Source organism: Centruroides vittatus, unplaced genomic scaffold (assembly GCF_030686945.1).
Source record: "Centruroides vittatus isolate TY-2023 unplaced genomic scaffold, ASM3068694v2 contig_8, whole genome shotgun sequence".
NCBI lineage: Eukaryota > Metazoa > Arthropoda > Arachnida > Scorpiones > Buthidae > Centruroides > Centruroides vittatus.
The window spans coordinates 346167-358996 of NW_027122517.1; the positions used below are offsets into that span (position 1 = coordinate 346167).

General features: G+C 34.6%; 1 protein-coding gene across 1 annotated transcript in view; it reads right to left on the bottom strand.

Moving 5' to 3' along the window:
• LOC136981990 (fat-like cadherin-related tumor suppressor homolog) overlaps positions 1–12830 on the bottom strand; it is a 461240-nt gene that overhangs the window by 110833 nt on the left and 337577 nt on the right. The window contains 2 exon segments of the mRNA XM_067278416.1: positions 3428–3571; positions 8327–8464. Coding sequence (XP_067134517.1) covers positions 3428–3571; positions 8327–8464 — 282 coding nt within the window.

Consider the following 12830-nt stretch of genomic DNA (forward strand, 5'->3'; position numbering starts at 1 on the left):
TTGTTACAATCATTACAGATACACCTGCGTAGGTTTGGTAAAGGGGTTATGGGTAGAATGAATATTATAAGTTACACTTACGTGTTGTGGCGTTACGAACATTAACTATTTTGGATGAGTTCACAAGCACTTTCGATAGCATACAGCTACCATCTTCAGGTGAAATTCGAATATAATTGTTTTCAATTTTTAGCTTTCGAACAGCTTGTTGATTCGAACGAAGAGGCCAGAGGGAACACCAATTTAATTTAAAAACGGAATGTGGTTCAAAAATTGGACAGCAATTTAGATGATGTAGTGTTCACAATCAATGCATGTTGAGCCACATTGGAGCACTAGAAATGCAGATTATAGTGTCTTAAATAATGTTATCCATATTTGCGGAATTTCTAGCGTTGTTGCGTTGCACGGTGTTAGGGTCGATATATAAAGATTCTCCCAAATAATAATTCTTTTTGAATATTAAATCTTTTTAGTAGTTTTATTTGGGCCCAGAGCCGGATTATATTCGAATTTCACCTGAAGATGGTAGCTGTATGCTATCGAAAGTGCTTGTGAACTCATCCCAAACAGTTAACGTTCGTAACACCACAACACGAAAGTGTAAGTTATAATATTAACAAAAGTCGGCATGAAGTGATTATTATATTTGTAGTAGAATGAAGTTATACCGCCGAAAGATGCGGCTGATGCGTATCGAGGGTGGTCCGAAGTATGGCAATGTAGACTGGATCACGGATGCTTTTTCTTTTCTGTACAGCGTGGTACTTGGGAATAAGGACTCTTTTATCTTACGGAGTACTGTACATGTTCATATTTGCCACGCATGAATCCAGCACGAGATACTGCCACTCTGATGATGTCTAATTAGATTTTTGCTGCTAGCTGCGTCAATGGAAGTACAGTAGAGCATCGTTTATCCAAAAGCCGGTTAATCGAAAGCTTTCCAGTCGGACTGTCATGCTGAATCGAATGTTTTTGATACTAGTGTGGCTGTACGCCTTTTTATTCTGTATAGTTTTTTAAGTTTAATTTATATTCTATTTCTATAAATCTATCCTTCCTTCAAAGTTACTTTGTTCCTTTGTCTCGAACTTCCAACAACTCGGACTTATCCGAAGCCCACCAGGAGGTAAGGAAGAAACGATAGATGGTGACGAGGCTGAAGGGGAAGAGGGACATTCCAGTGGACATTCTTTGGCCAGACACAAAAACAGAAAGACATGTGGTGGCGAACCTCGTGATTCAGAAATTTGCAAGCACTGTGGAAGAGGGCCTTAAGGAGTAGATCAAGAAGAGAATTCGATCCAGACCTGAAAGCAAATCCTAAGAAAAGGTCATTTTTTTTTAAAGAGGAGAACATATGAGTATTGTTTGTCAAGATGAGGATCTGCGTCGAATATTCATTGAAAATTGGGTACCCATCTGTCCTATCATCCTTCTTACTTCCCTTTTTTCCTTCTATCCCTTTCTATTAGTTTTAAGTCTGATTAAAATTCATGCGCATTAGTTAAGTTAAGTATTATTGTCGGGCGGCATTTGTAACAGAACTGAACTACACGGATTACTGTTATGATCTGAACACCAAGGAACAGCGGGAATCTATAAAGAATTTGTAATATTTATTTCCAATGCAAAATAAAATTTATTTTAATTGATCAACACGTGTACGTGTTTTTCCCTTCGTGTCATACTTCTTGCACTAGATTAACTTCTGAAGTATAATTTATTTGTTTTTATATTTTTCAATATATTTATTTTGTTTGTACAAAATAAAGAAATAATTTTTAACAATACAATAGCCTCGATTTTTATTATAAAAATTTTCGTTAGGCTTAAAATCGATAAAAATTCAACACGAAGCGACTCACAACAAAAAAGATTTCAACATCGGATAGGTTAATATATTTTTTTGTACATAATCGGTTATCTAAACAACCCCAGTCCCCAATTGATTCGGATATACGACGCTCTACTGTAATAGTGCCCTTCTTACAAGTGCAGCAGTATGAAAAAAATTACTATGTAATTTTTTTCATACTGCTGCACTTGCACTTTTTTCATACTGCTGCACTTTTTTTCAACCAAGCCAGATCAGTATGAAAAAAACTTTTCATACTGATCTGGCTTTGTTGAGCCTTGTTTTTCTCTTTGTTTCTTTTTCTTCCATCATTTTTCTTTCTAAAACCTCACTTTTAGGCTTTGTTCAGTTGACTTCACCGTAATTGGTCCAATGGGTCTCTGGGGAAAAAGGAGGGACACCGGATTGGTCAAAGGGGACTGGCACAAGAGGAGAGAGAGAGAGAGAAAAAAACTGGGAAAAATCGTTAACTTTTTGGAGAAAAGAGCTGGGAAGGAGAAGACCTAGATGTCAGCAAGTATGGAAAGAAGACCCCTCAGGAATAATGGAATCAAGGTTTATTTTTGCCAGTCACCCCCTTTTAACTCTTTTTCTTTTTCTATCAAAAATCAAATCTTCTAATTCTTATCAATCCCATCTTGATCTAGGGCCCTTTATTTTGTAAATTTAGTTAAGCTATAGGTAAGCTAGACATAAGTTAGAATAAGTCCTTTGTTTTATTGGCACTTGGGGATCAATTGGTGATATTGTTACGTGGTCCCAAGTATCTTTGTACTTTCCTAGTTAGTAAATGTGTACAATTGGAAACTATCGATATTAACTGTAAATAATAAACTTTTAATTTTATCAACGCCAAGTGATTCTTTGGACTTAGTTATTTGCTCTCAGCAACACTGATAACATAAAAAAGTAATTATCATTTCACATACTGTAATTTCAGAGAGTCAAAAATCTTTTTTAAATAACATAAGAATATAAATGTATTCTTGTAAACAAAGATAATATTTTTGAATATAATTAAAATAATTTTTAAATTTGTATTTTTAGTTTTTGGGCTGTAATTCGGAAAAATTGCAAAATTCCCACTGTTGCCAGTCTGCCGTCTGACCTTCCTTAATCTTGAAAATGATATTAGATAGATAAAAGTCAAGACCAGATATGAAAAGATTACAGACAAGAGGCCTGATTAATTATATACGAACTTCTGTTTTGGGCCAGAAGTCACATCATTTCAATTCGAAAATTTTTTCTCTAATGGAGTTAGCTACATGACTGGCATGACTTTATTATTTAACAGGAAAAGTATGATGTACAGGGACAAGACACTACAAAATTTAAGTGTATTGTAACGAAAAATTGCAACCCGGCATTGTGACGACATCACAATAAATAACTACTCGTTTTTATTTAATTTCCAACTCGCTCAGACATTTTTCAAAAGGCCATTACTTGAATGAAGAGATAATATATTAATTTTATTTTATAATTAATGAAAATATATATGAACAATTTAGTAAAAATCAACATGATTATCAATAACGTTTAATTAATTTAAAACTAATATACCTGAACTAAAGCAGTATAATTTGCTTGAGAAAAATTTGGAGGATTATCGTTGACATCTGAAACTTCTATGTTTACCAAACCAACAGCAGAAAGTGAAGGAGTGCCACTGTCTGTGCATTCAACTTCTAAAACATAGGCTGATATCTAAAAGAAATAAAATTAATTACATTAAAAGTAACAGGATAACAAATAGATATTTCATTAACTGACTAATAATCAATTAACCATTTCATACTTTTATATTTCTTAATTTATAGTTTATATTAAAAAAATCTGTGAGAAGCTAATTCAATCACAAGTCCCAACTGTGATATTTTTTAATATTTGTCATCACTGGTAGTAAAATATCACTCATCACTAGTGTAGTCTATTTTGACACATGTAGGGAATTTGATTCCTGCCCTTATTTCTAATCCTGGGATCATTTTAATATTGAGGGTTAATAAAAAGTAAGAAAATCTTACAGAAATCAGCTCTTTAATCAATGTAATATTACAAATGTTAAAAATATAATATTTGGAATAAAAAGAAAGGTAATCACAAGCACAGATGAATTTAATATTCGTTCCACAAATGTCCAATCTGAAAGGTGGGGGACCTTACTCTCTTCTCTCCCCTGACCAAGCAATTTCTTCCCCTTCGTAACCCCCTCATTTATCTGAATTCTCGACAACTACAGATGTGGAGTTCAAGGGGAGGAGTGCTAATGAGTAGCAAATTTTAAACTCTGCTTACAATCAACAAATCAAAATTTAGACAAAAATCAACATATTTTACGGTATACACTAGCTAATCTAATCACTCTAACTAATCAGACTTAGAGTCAGACTAATCAGACTTAAAAATCACTCAGTCTTCAAGTTAAAGTTATTCTTTTTCAAGCATCAGTGAGATCTCTTTAAACTTACATAAATTCAAAAACCTTTATGTAACAAACTGTGCAAATGTACGTTGAAAATTAACAAAAATCTCTCTTAACATCGACTGAATAGATGACTTTCATGAGTAGACAACCTAGTAAGTAGGTAGTAAAGTAAGTTTCTTAGCAAAAAGTATTTTAAAATAATATTAATCAGTCACATTTTTCTTAAATATAAAGAAAACTTATCTAATACGAACATTCTACTTTAAATTCTGAAAATATGATCTGAGAAATAACAACGCATCCAGTGTCTCATCACCAAGTCTGTTTCTCAATTTGTTGCACATATATGCAGCTGTTGAGAAAGAGCATTCACATTTGATAGAAGTTGAAGAAATCGTTAGTAAATACTTATAAGCATGCTTTAGATTATAGCTCTTAGTAGAAATTGAAGACTCATACAGGTTCATTTCTTTCTTAAGAATTTTGAAAAAATCATTTTCATTTAATGCTTCAGGAGACATCATTTTCATGCTGTTTTCTATTTCCAGCTGAAGCTTTTCCTTGAGTGTCAAATTACTTTTTTCTGTATCTGTAGGCTCGATTTGCATATCTCATTATTCCTCTTCAACATTTTTTTTACCATTTAATCTCTCAATTAATATAACAATCTGGTTTTTTTTATCAGGACTTGCTTGGACTCTTTTGTCAAGATGTTTAGACATATAGCTATGCAGTGTTGATGTTGTATGTTGCATAGCTGTATGTCTAAACATAAAACACGTTAGTTCACTATTGTGTAAATATATCCAAATAATGGAAGTTGTAGTAATAGTTGTAATTTGTAAAGTTGTAATTTTACCGTAATAATTGTATTTACACCAATTTGTAGAAATGTAACACCTGATGAAGGGTGCAAGTTACACGAAAAAATCTTGCACCCGAAATACATAGTCAATGAAAAATAACAAAGATAACACTCAGAAGTTTTTGTCTCTGATGAAATGTGGTCCAGGTAAAAAAACATCGAAGTCTCATCAATTTTTTTTAAGAAATATTTAAAGAATTGATTTTTAAAGCAATATAAAAATAAAGTTTGTTTATCATTAAAATCATAAAGTGTTTCTTGCTGCAATTTTGATTCTGTAGATAATTTATATCATACTTGAACACAACACATACATTACAGAATACATCAACACACTAAAACAAAAACTTGCAACCAAATCACAGAGACTCAAACGAAACAAAACATGTTCACTACAAAAACAACAAAATAAATTATTCACAAACAATGAAAAACTCTTCTACAGACAAATCAGTACCAAAACAAACACTGATACACAGCACAGTGGCACACCAACAGGAGAAGAACTCACAACATATTGGTCTTCTCTTTGGTCCAGTGCTGATATGCACAATGCTGATGCAGGCTGGATCTAGGAGGAGAACAAAGACTTGCATAACATACCAACTATGCCCTGAGCTGAAATAAACATACACGACATCCACTACTCTGGTAACAGAACACACAACTGGAAGACACCTGGTGTAGACAACATTCACAATTTCTGGTACAAAAAGTTTACATCACTGCACCAGGAATAGCTAAACACCTAACACACATCATCATCAATCCACAAGACATGCCAAAATTTCTTACTCGGGGCATCACCTACATGAAACCTAAAAACAACAATACCACAGACCCCACACAATACAGACCAATTACATGTCTTCCAACAAATTATTGACATCCTGTATCGCAAATAAAATATACAAACATGTCGAAGAACACGACATTCTTACGGAACAACAAAAAGATTGCCGTAAAAATCACAGGGGATGCAAAGAACAGTTACTCATAGATTGAGTCATTCTATGGCAAGCACACAAACAACACAGAAACATACACATGGCATATATAGACTACACAAAAGCATTCGACAGTGTTCCACACAGTTGGCTGCTACATATTCTACACATGTACAAAATACATCCATCACGCATTACATTCTTTCAAAACACTATGCAGCACTGGAGAACATCACTAGATCTCAGGGTTAGTAACACTTCCATACAAACAAACTAAATATTCATTAGGCGAGGAATTTTTCAAGGAGATTCTTTGAATCCTCTCTGGTTCTGCTTAGCCCTGAACCCATTATCCAACATGTTAAACAACACACAATATGGCTACAATATCAGACATGAAAAAACAACACAGTTTACACTGTCACATCTCATGTACATGGATGACATAAAACTTTATGCATCCACACAAAAACAACTTCATCAACTCCTACAAATCACACATTCATACACCAAGGACATACAAATGGAGTTTGGCCTAGACAAATGCAAAACACTTCACATAGAAAAAGGAATCCAGAAGAAAGAAGATTTTGCATTTGGAAACAGAGACATTATTGAATTCATGGAAGAGGGCGAGTTCTATAAGTATTTAGGATTCCAACAGGCCAAACTAACAGAACATACACAAATAAAGCAAAGATTAATTAAATAATACCAAAGTAGGTTAAATACTATTCTCATAACAGAGTTAAATGCAAAACACACAGTTAAAGCAATAAACACGTATGTCATCCCAGTACTCACATATTCTTTTGGAGTTATACGTTCGACTAACACAGATCTCGAGCAACTCCAAAGGAAAACAAGAACAACACTTACTAAGCAAAAACATCACCACTCTAAATCTGCCCCAGAAAGATTAACCCTTCCATGTAAAGATGGTGGACGTGGCCTGATTGACATAGTTAACCTTCACTACAAACAAATACAGTCACTGTGAGAGTTTTTCCACAGAAAACAAGAAACATCACAGTTACATAAAGCAGTAACTTTAGCAGACTCAAATAACACACCATTAAACTTACACTCATGTTGTATGGACACAACATAACATATAAAGAGCATAGACACTGTTAAGCAATTGTGGGCTCAAAAGGCACTCCATAGCAGGAATTTCTATGACCTGGCCCAGGATTTTGTTGACAAAACTGCATCAAACAGCTGGTTAGCTCAGGGATGCCTCTTTGGGGAGATGGAAGGATTTATGATTGCCATACAGGATCAGGTCATAAATACTAAAAACTACAGAAAACACATACTCAAAGATACAACACTCACGAATGACACATGCAGAAAATGTTACGTCATGCCAGAAACTACACAACACATCACTTCTGGATGCAAACTCTTGGCACAGACAGATTATTTACATGGACATAATCAAGTAGCAAATATAATACACCAAGAGCTTGCAAACAAGCACAAATTATTAGACATCCACAAACTATACTACAAATACATTCCACAGACAGTATTGGAACATGGGCACATTACAATTGAATAAAAACACATACACCACACCACAGAAGGCCACTATATTGAATGCATGTCATATTGTGAGGAAATTCCTGAATACAGACACACACATCAATACACTTCTTTAATTTTTGTTTTGGTTACTATGCCTTGACTTTGGTCTGGCATAGTACACAGTCACCGGTGTTAACCGAGTATATCTCACTAAACCCGTATATAATAATAATAATAATAATCAGTGCAGAGCTCAAACAGTTAGGAGTTGAAAGTTGAAATTTGGTAAACAGTTAGGGTACGTCACGAGAATGCACACTAAGAAAAGATTTTTCAAAATTCCTCCCCATGGGGGAGAGGGACAGGATTAAGGCTTAACACTTCCATCAATAATGGAAGTGTTAAGTAACAATGGAATTGTTAAGAAAAAGGAACATGCAAGATGCAGATGCAGTTTTTTTCATTTTTGTGGGAAATTGAACATATTTTCAGACCCATCTAAAAATTCTCAAATTTGTCTGAAAACAGGGGGACCCTGTTTCTTGCATTCTGTGAAAACGGGTAAGGTTGATTATAACATAATAATCTTAATCTTCGCTATCGTTACTTTTGTCCGAGCAATGCTGGGCCTACCTGCTAGAATTAATATAATCTAAATAAACTAGAATTTGAAACAGAAGAATAAGACTTACCTTTTCTCTATCTAAACTAGATGAAACACTTATGTAGCCTTTCAAATGGTCTATCTCAAATTGATTCTGTCGATCTCCTCCTACAATGGCATATGTAAGTTGAGAATTTGGAATACTGTCAGAATCTGTTGCCATTACCTGAAACAATAAATTTTACAAAAATCTTCAAACTATACTTTAAACACAAACACATAAATAACACCTTATTCTTGTCGAGAAACATATTTATTACACTAACAAACGTTTTCAGCCTGATTTACAGGCCATCCTCAGGTCGTGAACAAAATTGAAACTAAAGCATTCTGCGAGATCCCGGGGAGGTAAGAGGGAGTCGTACCTCCCTTTCCGGCGACTCACTTGTCAAGGATGGCTGTAACGTTGATGGCGCATTACATGTTACACGAGTGGAGGAGGTGGAAGGATGGGGTTGACAATAAGGCAAAGCCGACAGTCAAGAAAGACACCATGTTATAACAAAACAAGATTTATTAAAATCGAAATGAACAAAACTACCCTTCTACCCTCATATACACAAGGGGGAGCCGGAGAGAAAGAGTTTACAAATATTCGTTCATACCTCTATAAATTCCATAATAGACGGAGTCCAGTGAATGTCCTGGTAGGTAAATATTCACTCAGAAGTGATAATAATCTTCAAGATGATGGAGAGTCAGTTAATTGGATGGTGGCACGTAGAACCTTAGAAATTCGTAGACTGGACAATGGCACTTAAAAACTTAGAAATTTAGAAACTTTTGGGTTCGGTCAACAGCGCAGTGCACTTCGTAATGGAGAGACGATCGGAGAGTCGTCTTAGGGGGGAAGGAAGCGTCTTTTATAGATTCTTGATGAGAAAATCGGTCACGTGATCGACAGTGGATTACAATTAGGGCCATAGGTGTTCCCGGAATTCAAAACAAACGACGAGTTTGGACGCTAACTGCAAATTATCGTGCAAGTTAATCTACCTGCTGTGAGGGAACAATGGCTTATTGACAGTTAGGGGACGATTGGGGCCAGTCAAGGGTCAACATTTTCTCGGTTACAGAATTTTGTTGATTAAGCCATTGTATAACAGGAGTGAAATAATTTAGAAATTTAGGTTCTTAACTTCCAGATTTCACAATTCTGTTAATAGAATACAAAATTCAAATTAAAAATTAAATAACCAATGGAATAACGTAAAAACAAAATTAAAATTAAAAATCAAAAAATTAAAATAATCAAGGGAATAACAAAAAACAGAACAAAAAAAAAACTACATAAAATTAATAAATTCAAATTAACATAACTGCTCTATCAAAATCCCTAGTTTAATTGGTTAGAGTTTTTAGTAAGTTTTTTAACCATAAATTTCCATGCAGAGGGAAGACTTTTTGCATCCCTTGCATTCAACCATTTCTCCTGTAGTCTGCTTCTATAAATCTGGATCTTTTCAGCGGTCATTGCCAAAGATGGGGAATATAAAGGTTTGATGATGGCTGCATATTTCCACTTGACTACAGAACCTTCTGTTTGTGCCACTTGGGATAAAATTGTAGAATTAGACTCCTTTCTGATATTATAATTATGTTCCTTGAGTCTAAGTCCCAAGCTCCTGGTAATTACTCCAATGTAATGTTTTTTAATGCCCAACTGTCCAATACGGAATTCTATAAACCCCTGCTCTCTCCTCTGGCTTTATACTATCTTTGTCATTTCTCAGGATTTTGTATAGATTTGGTGCCCTTTTCATAAGCATTCTCAAGTCTTTTCTGCCCACAATTTCCTTCATAACTTTATTCATACTTTCATTATATGTAAATTTTACAACTCCAGTGGGACCATCTTTAAAAGACTTTTTCTTGATGTTCGCTTCAAATTTCCTAACCATTCTTATAATTGTGCTTTTTTAGTAACCTAGGATCCGGGCCATGTTCGTTATTCTATCTATTTCTTTAATCCTGTCTTGTACTCTGTCACAATACAAGAAAGCCCTTCTTGATAAAGCACAGAAAGCCACAATTTATACTTAAATGGATCCCTGAATTGGGAAGGTATATACAAAGAGCTGTGGGATGGTTTAATAAAAACACTAGTAGATAAATGGTCTTTTCTGAACTTGATATTAATATCTAGAAAATGCACATCCAACGAACTCTTCTGTTCCAATCTTAAAGTAAGGCCATCATTATCATCATTGATCTTAACAATAAAATCTTTAACTCTGCTGTTATTCTTCAATAATATAAATAGGTCATTAACATATCTGCTGAAATAAACTATACTGTCTGTAAAATTGTAAAGAATTCTTCTTTCTAGTCTCCTAACTACCAATTCGCACAGGATCCCTGAGAGCAGGCTTTCCATAGGAACCCCTCTTCTCTGTCTATACAACTGAAAATTAAAGGCGAAACAAGATTCATGGCATACCAATCTAGCCATCTCCTCCATTTCGTTCGTGTAATTAAGCAACTCCGCGTTCTTGTTGTATGAAAAATTCAAAAGTGCCTCCACACACAGCTCTATCTTAACTGAAGAATACATGTTCTCATAGTCAAAAACAGTTGCAACTTCATCTTCCATTAACGAAATATTTTTTAAGTCTTTTACCACATTTAGAGGATCACGTGCAACTAGCGTATCAGTGTCCAATTGTAATGATAAAAATTTATGTAATTTCTTTTCTAATACAAACGTGGGACCCCTGTATTTCTCTACAACGTGTCTTATTTCTTTACCGACTTTGTGTACTTTAGCAAAAGCAAATAACCTAGGTGTCCTGGGCCTAGGGTTCCTACACTTCTTAAGAAAAAGTAAAGCTGTGGAGAAATTAGAGACTTCTAGTTTCCTGACCCTTCTATCCAAATTTCCAATTACCTTGGTGTTGACATTCTCACATCCAGTCTCTTCAATGTAATCCATGAGTGCTTTGTTATATGTAAACCTTTTCATGATAACTAACTGCTTACTCTTATCTGCTCTAGTCATCACCAGATCATTGCATTTCAACCAATCTTCAGCGAGTTGGATGTCACCGCTTCTAATATCTCCTGTTCGGCTTCTCTGTTGGTTGCTAATGACCGCTTTCCATCTGTAGTACTCTTTATCCAATATAAATCGAACTCACTTGTGCCTATTGACCTCTTTCAATTTCCTGTATGGAAGTTTCCCAATTCATAGCATCCTCAGGGACAAAATTTGGGCTTTTTTACAGGAGTTTCTTGATCTTTGCCGGTACTTCTACTTGGTCCCATATGTGGAAAATGCAGAGTATGTAATTATAGATCACGTGGCAAGGAAAGCACGCATTCAAACAAAGCACGTAATTTAGACAAATATATGTTTTTTGATTTATAACGTTTTTCCAGATTGAAATGTCAATTTGTCTCTTAACAAATAAAGATTTTAATAACTGAAGTTAGAAAAGTGTGTGCACTTAGATATTTTTCAAAATATTACCATCTAATTTCTCCTTAACTATATAAGTTAGATCAACATCATATTCAACAGTTCAGTAATTAATGTAGTATAATTAAAAAAATGGAATCAGTGGCATTTCCAAGTAGACACTGGAAAAAAATCTGAAGCATTTTCTTTTTCAAAATATTTTTTCCCGAGATAGAGAACGTTCTCTAATATGATTTTACAGCACAAGTAGCATCCAGTCATCCATATTGGATATAACAAAACCGAGACAAAAGACAAAATACGGGTCGAAAGATAACTATTCGCTTGTCTCTGTGAAACGAGAAAATATTCGGAGAAAAAGTTGTCCAGAGTTGTGTGTGGAGAGACATGATGATCTCTCGAGACATAAACAAATGATTAACCAATGAGCAATCAGCTCGTGAGAGATGAGAGACCAGAGATGGTGGCCAGAATATGGCTCAAGGTGTAGCATGGAAGAAGTAACTAAAACTCAGAGTACAACCCTTTTAAAAAAGAAACCCTCAAGGAGAACAAAGGGTGGAAATAGAAGTTCTGCTAACTGTTCTTTTCTCAATCTATCTTAATTTTCTTAACATTTTTACTAACTGGGCTTTCTAACCCTTTGAACCTTAATAGGTAGAGACAATAGAAATACATTAGATTAACTTTTTTATATTTTCTTTTTCTGTTTGTTTTGTTTTTTGGTTTGAGTCATTTTATATACAATACGCATCTCATAGCCTGATGAGTTAATATATTAATCTAACGACTGCCTTAAATATTTGGGCTATAATATGACTATAATCAAATAACTAATACAAATAAATTTGGTACTAGAGGCCATCTCTTATCAGAATTAATAATTATAATTTTAATAATTTAATGAATAATTTAGAACATACTGGAAGAAAACAACTGACCCAGGGCAGGGCTTGAACCCACAGCCTCTGTTTGCTGTGCGGTGCACTACCAATTGCACCACCCGGACCCAAAGCCAACTTTCAATTCCAGAAGTATTTAAATTTCGATATAACCTTTCATGGTTACTAACGGCTGAGTGCTGCAGAGGAGATGTAAATTGGCTGTTGACATA